Below are 12,415 nucleotides of genomic sequence, written 5' to 3'. Positions count from 1 at the left end.
CTCTGTACACCTGTTTTACAGGTAAAGTCCGCGTACACCTGCTTCACAGGTCTGTGCGGTCCTGCGGCACACTTTGAGTCTCTGTGCATGTGCTGCACAGTTGAGCCGTTTCTTGTCAGGTGAGCTCAGCAGGTAATTCAGGCTCCAGGAGACGACATTAAGGTTGTCAGGACTCTAGTGTGTCAAGTTTAATGGTGCATCATTTACTTATTACATCTTCCCCTGCTTCTCGGTGCCATGGGGCCTGTGCACGACCTGGGAGGAACTTCTAATTTCAGTGTTAATAAAGCCTTCGTCATACCTGCCCCACGGGGGGGGGGGGGGATCTCCCTCTGGGCCCCTGACATCTTGGAAGGATGTATGTGGAAGCACTTCCTGACCTTCTAGAATCACAGCAGATTCTGTTCTACAGAACTCCAGAATTGCTGTTAAATAAGGATGCCGTTTGATCAGTCTCAGGCAAACTTGTGGATGATTACTCCAAATAGGCAATTGTGATTACTCTAAATGGGCATTCATTCTGACTGAGTAATCCTGTAATGAGGGCTTGATGCCATGATGTAATCTCTTTCTTCCACCCGCCCTCCCCAGCCGGGACAACTCCCCCAGTCTGAAGGAGATCAGGAACGGCTGCCAGCAACAGAGTGACAGGAAGCCCCCTCTGCCTCTGCGCCTGCTCCGCCCGGATCCGCCCACGCCCCCACCCCTGCCGCTTTCCCCGCCCCCCTCCTTGCCGGTCTCCCCGCCTCCCTCGCTGCCCCTTTCCCCGCCCCCCTCCATCGTCAACTCCAGCGAGATCCTGGTGGAGCTGGAGCGTAACAACAACACTGCCAACAGCAAGCTGAAGGGCCCAGCGGGGGGCGACAGCGAGCCCAACCTGATCGACTGCCTGCTGGTCAGCCCCAACCTCAGCGCCCTGTCCATCCAGCTGCCGGCCCAGGCTGACCGCGTGCTGGGCTGCTTCGCCCTCATCCTCAAAATGCTGTGAGCGCCCCCTACCGGTCACACCGTCACTGCTTCTCTCTTTTTCCACCCTCTGTCCCTCTCTTTGGGTCAGTGGTTACACAGTGCAGTGCAAGCCAATGCATTTATATTTGTTTTCTGTTTCATTATAGTGATCATAAATAGTATTCTCTGTATGTCTCTCTCTCTCACCTTCTATCTCCCTTCCTCTCTATTTCTCTTCAGGTCTGACTATGATGACTGGAGACCCGCCCTGGCTAGCCTTCTGCAACCAATCCCCTTCCCGAAAGAGTGAGTCCCCTCCCCGCTCCTTCTCCATCCCCGCCTCCTCCCGCAGAGGGAGGGGCCAGGGATCGTGTTGTTTTCATTGTGTCTTTAATTGGCCTAATCAGTGGCTGGCAGAATGGGTTCCAGTGTTTGCTCTGGAGAAGCCGGGATTAGAAAAGGGGGCCTGCTGGGTGTCTGTTTTGCTGGGTGGAGGTCCCCGAGGGGGGGCATGTGTGAGGGAGGCAGGGAGTCTCGGTGACGTGGGTGCGCGGCCGAGGAGCCCTGAGGGTGGGGCATGGGTGGGTGCCGCCGCCCCTCGGGGACAGCGAGTAATTGGCTCTTCAAGCCACGGGGCTCATTACTGCTCACCTGCGGGGCACCGCTGATGTCACGCACCCAGTTCACCTGGAGCTCACCTGCACAACGAGGCCAATCTCGAAAGAGCAACAACAGAAAGACTGAACTCCCACAGCTCCCAGAACAGACGCTGTAATCCGCCTCCCCGGCCATCTGTCTGCGTTCGTGTGTCTGTCTGTGGTTGTTTGCGAGCGTCTGCGTCTGTAATAGTGATTGTGTGTGTCAGAGTGAGAGATGGAATCATGCACTCATCCCTCTCTCTACTCTCTCCCCCCCTTTTCTCTCCAGGGCCCTCGCACATGCCAAATTCACCAAGTAAGTCTCCTCGTTCTCACTACTCTTTATTGGGACAGGGTCAGTGGAGACTGTTTATTGCTAGATAGATCCCTCTAACTCCGCATACCTTCCAGTCCCAAATGGTTCTTCTGACAACCATTCCTCATGAATATTAATGACAATATTAATGGAAACATATTTTGGCTCTAGAATGATGAAACTTCTGCAATAGTTGTGAACAACAGCTGAGAAACAGTTGTTGCAGTAAGTCGGGGCAAAATAAATGACGTTATTGCTGCTTATGAATGCTCATAAGCAGCAATAACTTCTGTCACCAGGGCATTTTAGGCCCAGTAATGCAGGGAGAGAACTTTCAGCATGTGAGGTTAGCCAGTCCTTCATTCACTTAATACTGCTGCAGTTAATCAGTCGTTGCAGTGGAGTCAGTGTGTGGGTTTCAGTACGCAGGGGTCAGGAAAGGGGCTTTACTCCAGCTGCGTCAGCGCTCCACCTCACTCTGCCTCTGTCTCTGTCTGTCTGTCCAGGGAGCTGAAGTACGTCATTCAAAGGTTTGCGGAGGACCCCAGACAAGAGGTGAGCCAGTGAGCGTGTGTGACTGTCTGACAGTGTATGTATACGTGTGTGTGTGTGTGTGTGTGTGTGTGTGTGTGTGTGTGTGTGTGTGTGTGTGTGTGTGTGTGTGTGTGTGTGTGTGTGTGTGTGAAAGAGACTGTCTGGCAATGTATGTGTTTGTGTCTGTGTGACTGTGTGTCTGTGACCGTGTGTATGTGACAATGTGTCTGTGATACTGTGTGTGTGTGTGACTGTGTTTGTGTGCGCACGCCTGTGTGTGAGTGCGTGCGTGCGCACACGCACATGCCTCTGTGTGTGCGTGCCTGTACGACAGCGTGTGACCGTGCGATACGTGCGCGCGTGTCCCGGACAGAGATCCCGGGAATTCCCGCTTTGTCACTGGAACCAGGGAAACGGCGTTGGTGTGTGTCCCGGGACCTCACCACACAGCGGGAGGCAGAACAGGGTGCACAGCAGCACCGAGTCTCGCCCCACTCGAGCTACACAGACCAGAGAGATTTGCTTTTGCGTCTGTGGCTCACAACAGTGGTTTACACTTCCGGCATGAAATCACCCCATGTTTTTTTTTTTTTTTTTTTTCTCCCTGGATTTCTGGGTTTAGCTTAAAAGCAGCTCTGTGACATCATGGGCTATAGTGGATGTCGGAGAATACACGTATATGTATGTAATATAGAGTGCGTTGCTGTGGTGAATGGAGAGACCCTCCCTCCCTGGGTGATTGTGATGTGAGTGCAGATTTTGCCCTTCCTTTTAGAGGGAGTCAATCCAGCTAAATATCACTGGGCTTCTGATGATCTAACTGCGTGCACACAGTGACGTGTTTGTATCGTGCAGTCGGTTCTGAATCATCGCCTCCACTTCCAAGGAATGGGAGTGTCTCCCGAGTGATGCAGTCAGCTCTGACGACGTGCTTTGGCTCTGCGCTGAAGTGTGGGATTTGCGCGATGAAAGATATTACACCAGAAACGAGTCCCATTTTTTTGCATCTGAGTGGAATTCCGCTGAAAGGAGCACTTCCGAAGGCTCCGGGAATCCCCCTGCTTCAGAGAGGGGGCATGAATTTCCCTGGCATTGAAAAGTGCTATGTAGTTGGGAAAATCTGAATCCCTTTTTTTAAAGTAAGGTGACTAAAGTGAGATGACTAATGGGTGCGTACATGTACGTGTAGGGATGTGTAACCCAGGTGTGTTTGTGTCTGTGTCTGTGTGTTACTCAGGTGAGTGAGTGTGTGTAATTCATGTGTCTGTGTGTGGGTGTGTAACTCAGGTATGTGTGTGTGTTTGTGTTACTCGTCTGTGTGTATGGGTGTGTAACTCGGGTATGTGTGTTTGTGTGGGTGTGTAACTCTGGTGTGTGTGTGTGTGTGTGTGGGTATGTAACTCTGGTCTGTGTGTGTGTGTGTGTGTGTGTGTGTGTGTGTGGGTATGTAACTCTGGTGTGTGTGTGTGTGTGTGTGTGTGTGTGTGTGTGGGTATGGGTATGTAACTCTGGTGTGTGTGTTTGTGTTGCAGGTCCACTCCTGTCTCCTAAGCGTGCGCTCGGGGAAGGATGGCTGGTTCCAGCTCTACAGCCCAGGGGGCGTGGCCTGTGATGATGACGGAGAGCTCTTCGCCAGCATGGTGTGGATTACTCCTCCCTCTCCCCTTACCCAGAACGCACCCTGCCCTCCCCCAGGGGGCCAGCATGTGCAGTGTCATGACCCCTCAGCCCCTCTGAGTCCTGCAGCTGCTGATTCAGATGTCTCTCTGCAGGTCTCCTCATGCTCGTCTCTCTTCCTCTCTCCCCAGGTGCACATCCTGATGGGCTCCTGCTACAAGACTAAGAAGTTCCTGCTGTCTTTGGCAGAGAACAAGCTGGGCCCCTGCATGCTGCTGGCACTGCGGGCCAACCAGACCATGGTGGAGGTGTGTGTGTGTGTGTGTTTGGTTGAGTGTTTGTGTCTAAAACAGCGTAACAGTGCTCTTTTGTGAATGGTGTTTTGTGCGAATGATGGATTCTGTAACTATGTGGTCTGCTCTGTGCTTTTAGATCCTGTGCCTGATGCTGGAATATAACATCATCGAGAATAAAGACACGCAGCTGCAGATCATCTCCACTCTCGAGAGCACTCAGGTTGGCCGGAGCATGTACGAGCAGCTGTGTGACCGCCAGAGAGAGCTGAAGGAGCTGGTGAGACCCCAGCTACACAACTCATCTGCACAATCAAAACATTCGCACAACACATCTACACAATCAAAACACTCACACAGCACATCTGCATGATCAAAACATTCGCACAACTCATCTACACAATCAAAACATTCGCACAACACATCTACACAATCAAAACACTCACACAGCACATCTGCATGATCAAAACATTCGCACAACTCATCTGCACAATCAAAACATTCGCACAACACATCTACACAATCAAAACACTCACACAGCACATCTGCATGATCAAAACATTCGCACAACTCATCTACACAATCAAAACATTCGCACAACACATCTACACAATCAAAACACTCACACAGCACATCTGCATGATCAAAACATTCGCACAACTCATCTACACAATCAAAACATTCGCACAACACATCTACACAATCAAAACACTCACACAGCACATCTACACAATCAAAACACTCACACAGCACATCTGTACAATCAAAACATTCACACAACATGTCTACGCATAAGATAATGGTGAGAGAGCAGTGACCAACAGACACATTCACATTTAAAGTGCATCCAAAACCAGGCAAACGAGCAAAGTCACAAGGTCGTGAACATAAAGATTCTGTCTTGTTTAGTATCCTTCTAGTGTGGGTGCCCTTTTAACTTGCATAAGCCACACTGCTGCCACCTGCTGGTTGAATGTGGTGATGTATGGTTCTGAGTCTGTCTCTCTCTTTCTCTCAGCAAAGAAAAGGAGGCCCCACTCGGCTCACACTTCCCTCCAAGTCCACTGTGAGTGTCTTTACCGCCAGCCACCACACTGACTGTTTCTGTGTTGAAAAGTCTGCTTAACCACATCACTCTCCTCTCCACCAAGTACAGGAAATAGAGCTGGCAGGAAAGAAAAGCAGTTGGGCAGGAAAGAAAAGCAGTTGGCTTTTATTAAAGTTGTAAAACTAGAACTTCATTAGGATTCATTAGAGTGGTGGCAATAAACTTTTATTTGCTGTTGTGTTCTCACCATCTCTGATCTGTTCCTTCTCCTTGTCCCTTTTTCACCTTCCTTCCCCCATATTCCTCTGTCCCTTGGACCCTCTGTCCCCTCTCTCTGTCCCCCTCTGGCTTTAGGATGCCGACCTGGCTCGGCTTCTCAGCTCCGGCTCCTTTGGCAATCTGGAGAACCTGAGTCTGGCCTTCACCAACGTTACCAGTGCCTGTGCCGAACAGCTCATCAAACTGCCCTCTCTCAAGCAGCTCAACCTGTGGTCCACTCAGGTAGGTCTGACACCGTGCTCCCCAAACTGGGGCCTCTGCTCCACCCATGCTATGCTACAGTGCAGGTTGTATTATATTTTTAAGCCTTCCTCTAATCACTGATAGCATGCATGCCTTCAAGTTCGTACCTGCTAGTTAGAGACGTTGGCCACGTGGATAGGATGGTATACGGGGCTTGTTAATTAGGCCAAGCCATCCAGATGATGAAAAGATTAGTGGATTTGGCCCATCCAGACAGTAAAAGAAGCTTCAAACCACAACTGGGGAATTCATATTCACCTCAAGCAATGAACACGGAATTCTCTGGGCAAAATGTGTAATGTAATCTGGTCTAATGTAAGTGGGAAGTCAGTGGCTAAGGGCGTACCACCACACATTCAGGGAAGCAGGGCTGGTAATAACACCTGCAGTGTGTACCAATTTGAGTCATTCCAGGTTTCACGAGAATGAACCGTAATCAGTACACTGACCTTCTGATGAGACCAGAAATGACTCAAATCGCTATGCATTTGGAGTGCTGTGCTCATCCCTTCAGGGAAGGGTTCATCACTGTCATCACCAGGGGTTTATGTAGATTGTTTTTTGATTTCTTACAGTAAACCATGAGTCATCATGAGAAGCCATAGTCTGTTCACATGCACATGCACACTCTTGACACACCGGTGCTGACCCATGTTGACTTGCTGTCCTGTTCTCGGTCTCATTCCCCCCTCTTTCTCTCTCTCTCAGTTTGGGGATGCAGGGCTGCGGTTGCTCTCTGAACACCTGGCCTGTCTGCAGGTGTTGAACCTGTGTGAGACGCCCGTCACAGACGCAGGCCTGCTGGCCCTCAGCTGTAAGAGCCGCACACAACATTCTGTTTACAGCACCCCTGCTACACAGCACCCTGACACAACACCCCTGCTACACAACACCCCTGCTACACAACACCCCTGCTACACAACACCCCTGCTACACAACACCCCTGCTACACAACACCCTGACACACAGCACCCTGCTACACAACACCCCTGCTACACAACACCCCTGCTACACAACACCCCTGCTACACAACACCCCTGCTACACAGCACCCTGACACACAGCACCCTGACACACAACACCCCTACTACACAGCACCCTGACACACAGCACCCTGATACAGCACCCCTGCTACACAGCACCCTGACACAACACCCCTGCTACACAGCACCCTGATACAGCACCCCTGCTACACAGCACCCCTGCTACACAGCACCCCTGCTACACAGCACCCCTGCTACACAACACCCCTGCTACACAACACCCCTGCTACACAACACCTCTGCTACACAGCACCCTGACACACAACACCCCTGCTACACAGCACCCTGACACACAGCACCCTGATACAACACCCCTGCTACACAGCACCCTGACACAACACCCCTGCTACACAGCACCCTGACACAACACCCCTGCAACACAACACCGTTTACCACATTCCTGTAACATAACACCCTGCTTGTGACAGCCCTGCAACCCTACACACCATTTACAACTCCCCTTACACAACACTTCTGCCACACAACACCTCTGCAACACAACACCCTCTTTACCACATCCCCATAACACAACACTCTTCCCTTACACAATTCCCCTGCCATGCAACACCTGGTTTAGAATGCCCCCACCGCACATTCCACCTTACACAACCCCCCAATTACTCAATACCCCAATCACGAACATACCTTACACAACTTCCCAACTACCCAATACCCTGTTTACAACACCTCCACCACACAACACCCCCACTATACAAAACCCATTACACAACTCCCCAATCACTCACTACCTTATGTACAACACACCTTACACAACTTCAGCTACCAAATACCCCATTTACAACACCTCCCCATTACATCACTTCCCCACTACACAATACCCTTACCACATAGTATCGCTAACATGAGTCTCCCACAGCACAGCCCCCCTGAAGCATGTCCCCAATTATATAACACTCCTTACAACACAAACTCGCTTAACAACACTGATACACGGCACCTTACTATGTAAAACAAATACACTTCACTGATCCAGAACAGCCACACACAAACACTGCTGCTGATAAATGAGTATATACCCACAGGGTGTGTCTGTGTTTACAGTGTGATTGAGGGTGCGTATATAGTGACAGTTTTTCTAGAAGTGTGTATTGAGGGCGTGCCTTTGTCTGTGTTTTGTAGCAATTTCTGTGCTTGCAGTGCGTCTGTTTGTGTATGTAATGTTGATGTTCTGCTGTGTGTAGTAATAAGATCATTATAATAGTGTTATGGTTCGCGTGTGTAGTGATGGTGTGTTGGCAGTGCGTACATTACCGTGTAATGATGGGCGGTGTGCCTCTCATAGCCATGAAGAGCCTGTGCAGCCTGAACATGAACAGCACCAAACTCTCCGCTGACACCTATGAGGACCTCAAGGTGGGTCTTCCTTCGAGCCCTCCCTCCTGTCAGTCAAACCCTCTTCTTACTGAACCTCTGACCACCTTCCCTCCTGTCACTCAAACATTCACTGCAGTCACTCAAAACCTCCCTAAAGCCATGTAAGGCCTCATGGTTGGACTCTGTAAGGTGGGTATGTGGAGGAAGAGTGTGCAGTTCAAGTGCTAAGCATTTGTTTGTGCCTCTCTTCTCTCTTTTACCTGGACATTTTTGATGTAAACATGTCACCTAAGGTGTAAAGTGAAGAGAGAGCGTTATTTGAATAACTGGCAGAATCCAGTTTTCATTTGCATGATTTTATATGGCTGTCACGGTTTCCTTATATCTCTTTCTATCTCTTGCTCTGGCCTTCCTCTTTTTGTTTTGCCTCAGTCTCCTTCACCTTTTTCCTCTCCCTTTTCCCCCTTACAGGCAAAGCTGCCCAATCTGAAGGAAGTGGATGTTCGCTATACAGAGGCCTGGTAATCTAATAAACCTATGACATCTTACCACCACCAGGACCCTCTGTCATCATCCCCACAATAGGACCTTATGACTTCATACCACAACCAGGACCCTCTGACATCATCCCAGCACCAGTAACCCTATGATATCATCCCGACACCAAGACCTTCTTTCTAGTGAGAACCCCTAAAAGGCGCCTCTGCAGAGAGCAGTTTAAAAAGTACGGTTTTGGGTTTTTTGCGAGTGATCCACTCCTTTCTCACTGACCTTCGAGCTCTGACCTCCAACCCTCACTGCTCTCATAGTGTGGTGGAGCACGCTCGGAACAGGACGACAGACTGTGGATTCTACACGTTCTCTTCCCCCCCCCCCCACGTCATTTTCTGAGGAACGTTTGTGTTAAAAACACACCTCTTTCCCTCATTAAGGGTTCTTATGTCATGAGGAGCACCATATCTGAGGAACCTGGAAAACTGTGATCGAGTCCTGGTACAACATGAATATTGTTTCAAATGAGAGCATTTCACTTTGACATACGGTGAACCATAATGAGTTTAGATTTTTGTCAGGTGTGCGACTTTAGACGTCATCTTTCTCCTGAGTAGGATTTCAGCATTTTCAGATTTTTACCCTCAAGATCCAAGTCCTGTATACAGGTTTTCAGCATGGATGAAGTACTAAAAGTGTACTTACAGTAAAGTTAACTGAGAACATAAAGTGCTTTAGTGCGTTTGAGGTTTCATGGATAAAGTTCCACTTAAGGCATAAGAAGCTTTAGTGACATACTGTGTCCCCCTCCTCTCCCTCTCTCTCTCTCGCCGTCTTTGTCAATTTTTATTGACTTGAATGAACATATTTTTCCAGACATCTCTGCTTTCATATACTGTGTGTTTATATATAGAATATATATTCTCTTTATGACATTTTTCATCTAAAGTCAGACATTCTGCTCAGCAGCCTAACATAAGTGTGAGAGGAAAATGATTTTTATGTTTTGTTTTTGTTTTTGTCCTTTTTTCTAAAAAAATTGTTTCATTTCCCATGTACATAAAGTTACCCCCCCATATTTAAGAAAATGTTTGTGTAGGAGGTGGTCTGGTACTGCCTTGTATTTATGACTTTCTTTCTCCCTCTTTCTTTCTCTCTCATTGGTTACAGTCTGTGGAAACTTTGCCCACAAGCACTGCAGAGTCATGACTTCAATGTATGTCTCTTCTCTGATTGGCCATTTCAGTCTGTGTATCTTTTCTCTGATTGGCTGCCCTGTGACTAACAGGAAAATCACAGGTCTGGGGGAGGGCAGGAAAACGCGCAGACAGAGGAAGTTGTTCCTCTCAGAATTCAGTCAAGACCAAACTTGTTTTTCATCTTTATTGTATACACTTTTTATATACATATATCATGTGTATATAAATGTATAAATATAATGTATATAATTTCCCTCTTTCTCCCTCCGTGGGAGACAGCTGTTGCCTTCATCTTCAGGATGCGTGTGTTTGTGCGCGTGCGTGTCTGTCTACGCGCAAGTGTGTGCATTTTCACAGCAAGTGCACTGTAATTACCTTTCAACTGTTACTGTACTTCAACTGCTCTATCTTTTTTGATCTTTTAACGGTTTGATTTGATCATTTCAGTCAGATATCGTCGCTTGTGTTTTTTGCATGTACATCGGCTTACGTTTTTTTTTTCCTGTTTGTTTGTTTAATTTGAGAATTTTTACTCTAAGGAGAGGAGCGAGGGAAGGGTCAGATCACTAGTTTCGGAAGCAGCCTCTTGTCAGGCTGACCGCGGGTCGCCATGCATTTGGGGTGACACTATGTGTGTGTGCGTGTGTGAGTGTGCGTGCGTGTGTGTGTAACAGAGTACACATGTTCTTTACTGTACACCTGTAATGGAAGAAACTGTGTCTATAATATGAGCGTTGTATATGTGTTACGCACATCAGAAATGGTTACTGTTGTGTGTGTGTATACATACCCACATGCACCCACTAGCGAAATCCTGTTTCGTCAAGAGGAGACTCTTTCCAAGGAATTTGACTGCGTTGGTGTTTTACGCCACAGTCATTTCCAGTGTAATTTGACCACAATAACAGTTATTGGGGGGGAGGGGGGGTCTTAAATTCCTCTGGTTTTTAAGCATTTCAAAGACAGTTTTTATACAGCCAATGTAATGAGGAGAAAGGAGGGATGGGTTTTTTATTACAGTAAATGAAAAGAAATGTAATTGTTAAAAAAAAAATTCTTTAGTCTATCTGCTGTATCTAACCTGTGGAGCTGAAAGTGCAGTCCTTCGGTTTCTCTTTCTCTCTCTCTTCTCTGTCCGTCCTCTCCTCTTTATTGGAGTAAAAACAGCAGAATTCTCGTTTTTTATTATTATTATTATTATTGCTATAATTATTATTATTATAAATATTATTTCTGTTATCTGAAGTGTCACTGAGTGGGTTCAAGTCTTAATGTGGGGCTGTGAGGCCCCCCCTCCCCCCCTCCCCTCCCCGCTGTCTGCTCCCACCCCCCTGCCCGGCGCGACCGTTTGACAGATTTTTCAGAGCGTTCCTAACGTGTGCGTGTGCATTTCCTGCACATATGCTTCTGCGGCCACTCCTCCTGCTGTTCTGTGACTGCAGTCAGAAAAGACAGATTAAGACCTTAAGGAAAAAAAAAGATAACAGGGGAATATAAGAAGACTGCGATGTGAAATAATTTCAAGCGAAATAAATGGTCTGTGAATATGTTTAACATGTGCATCCTTGCATCCTTATTTGGAGTGGACTGTGAGCTTTCTCTTACTCTCTCTCTCCCCCTCTTTTCTTCTGTTCATTAAAACAGGATAGGGCTGCAGACCAAACAAACATGGCATTAAAATGTAGACTGCCTTTGCAGCCATGTTTGAAACTCTGTAAAATAAGATGGTTATAAACATCTGCAGATGGTCAAAATGGATCTTCCCTCCAGAACAGATGTTCTCACTTTGCAAATAACCTTACACAATCATACCAAATATCAAGAGGAAAAAAATCTCTCTAGTTTTTTAGAAAAAAAAAGAAAAAAAAAAACGATTTTGGCTCTTGATTAATAATTCATGACTGGCCTCAAGTGACTCGGACTGTTATGCAAGATTGACATTACCTTCTCTTTATTCAGAGAGGAGAATGTCAAACTTGGTGAAGAATGTAGCCATAGCGTTTATGGACTATGTTGGTGATAATTTCTTGTCAAATTATATATTGCTGGCTATAAACACTGCAGGCAGTGAGTAACTACACCGGCTTAGTTTAGCTCTCAACTTGCCACTGCCACACAGACATTTGCTCCATAAGCAAAGAGAATTGGGCTGTGTTGTGTTTTACTTCCACAGTTGCTGATCACACTTGTGTTCAAACCTGTGCAAAAAAAATTATAAATCTACAAAATTTTCTTTTTTTTTCCTAAATGCATTTATATATAATGGTAATTTGCAGTTGATGCTTAGTACACATTACCATTATCTATGACCCCATTGTAAACATTAACTAAAATTTTACACAGTCATCAACTACAGCTTTATAGAATCATTAACTAAGATTACACAATCATTAACCACGGATGAAAAGGCCATGCACATCCACTTCAATTT

The 12,415-nt window shown here is 47.2% G+C and overlaps 1 protein-coding gene across 1 annotated transcript in view; it reads left to right on the top strand.

The window, feature by feature from the left end:
- Window positions 1-11,664, top strand: part of LOC118787896 (c-Maf inducing protein) — a 32,972-nt gene extending 21,308 nt beyond the window's left edge. The window contains exons 10-21 of the mRNA XM_036543651.1: window positions 592-984; window positions 1,189-1,254; window positions 1,876-1,902; window positions 2,409-2,457; window positions 3,969-4,076; window positions 4,245-4,361; window positions 4,486-4,626; window positions 5,365-5,412; window positions 5,749-5,895; window positions 6,625-6,730; window positions 8,262-8,332; window positions 8,765-11,664. Of these exons, the coding sequence (XP_036399544.1) occupies window positions 592-984; window positions 1,189-1,254; window positions 1,876-1,902; window positions 2,409-2,457; window positions 3,969-4,076; window positions 4,245-4,361; window positions 4,486-4,626; window positions 5,365-5,412; window positions 5,749-5,895; window positions 6,625-6,730; window positions 8,262-8,332; window positions 8,765-8,818 (1,327 nt within the window). The 3' untranslated portion in view covers window positions 8,819-11,664. The remainder of the gene's footprint in view (window positions 1-591; window positions 985-1,188; window positions 1,255-1,875; window positions 1,903-2,408; window positions 2,458-3,968; window positions 4,077-4,244; window positions 4,362-4,485; window positions 4,627-5,364; window positions 5,413-5,748; window positions 5,896-6,624; window positions 6,731-8,261; window positions 8,333-8,764) is intronic.
- Window positions 11,665-12,415: the final 751 nt, after the last annotated feature.

Source organism: Megalops cyprinoides, chromosome 13, assembly GCF_013368585.1.
Source record: "Megalops cyprinoides isolate fMegCyp1 chromosome 13, fMegCyp1.pri, whole genome shotgun sequence".
NCBI lineage: Eukaryota > Metazoa > Chordata > Actinopteri > Elopiformes > Megalopidae > Megalops > Megalops cyprinoides.
Note: the sequence above shows the minus strand (reverse complement) of the source record. Positions and strands in the feature narration are given on the sequence as shown.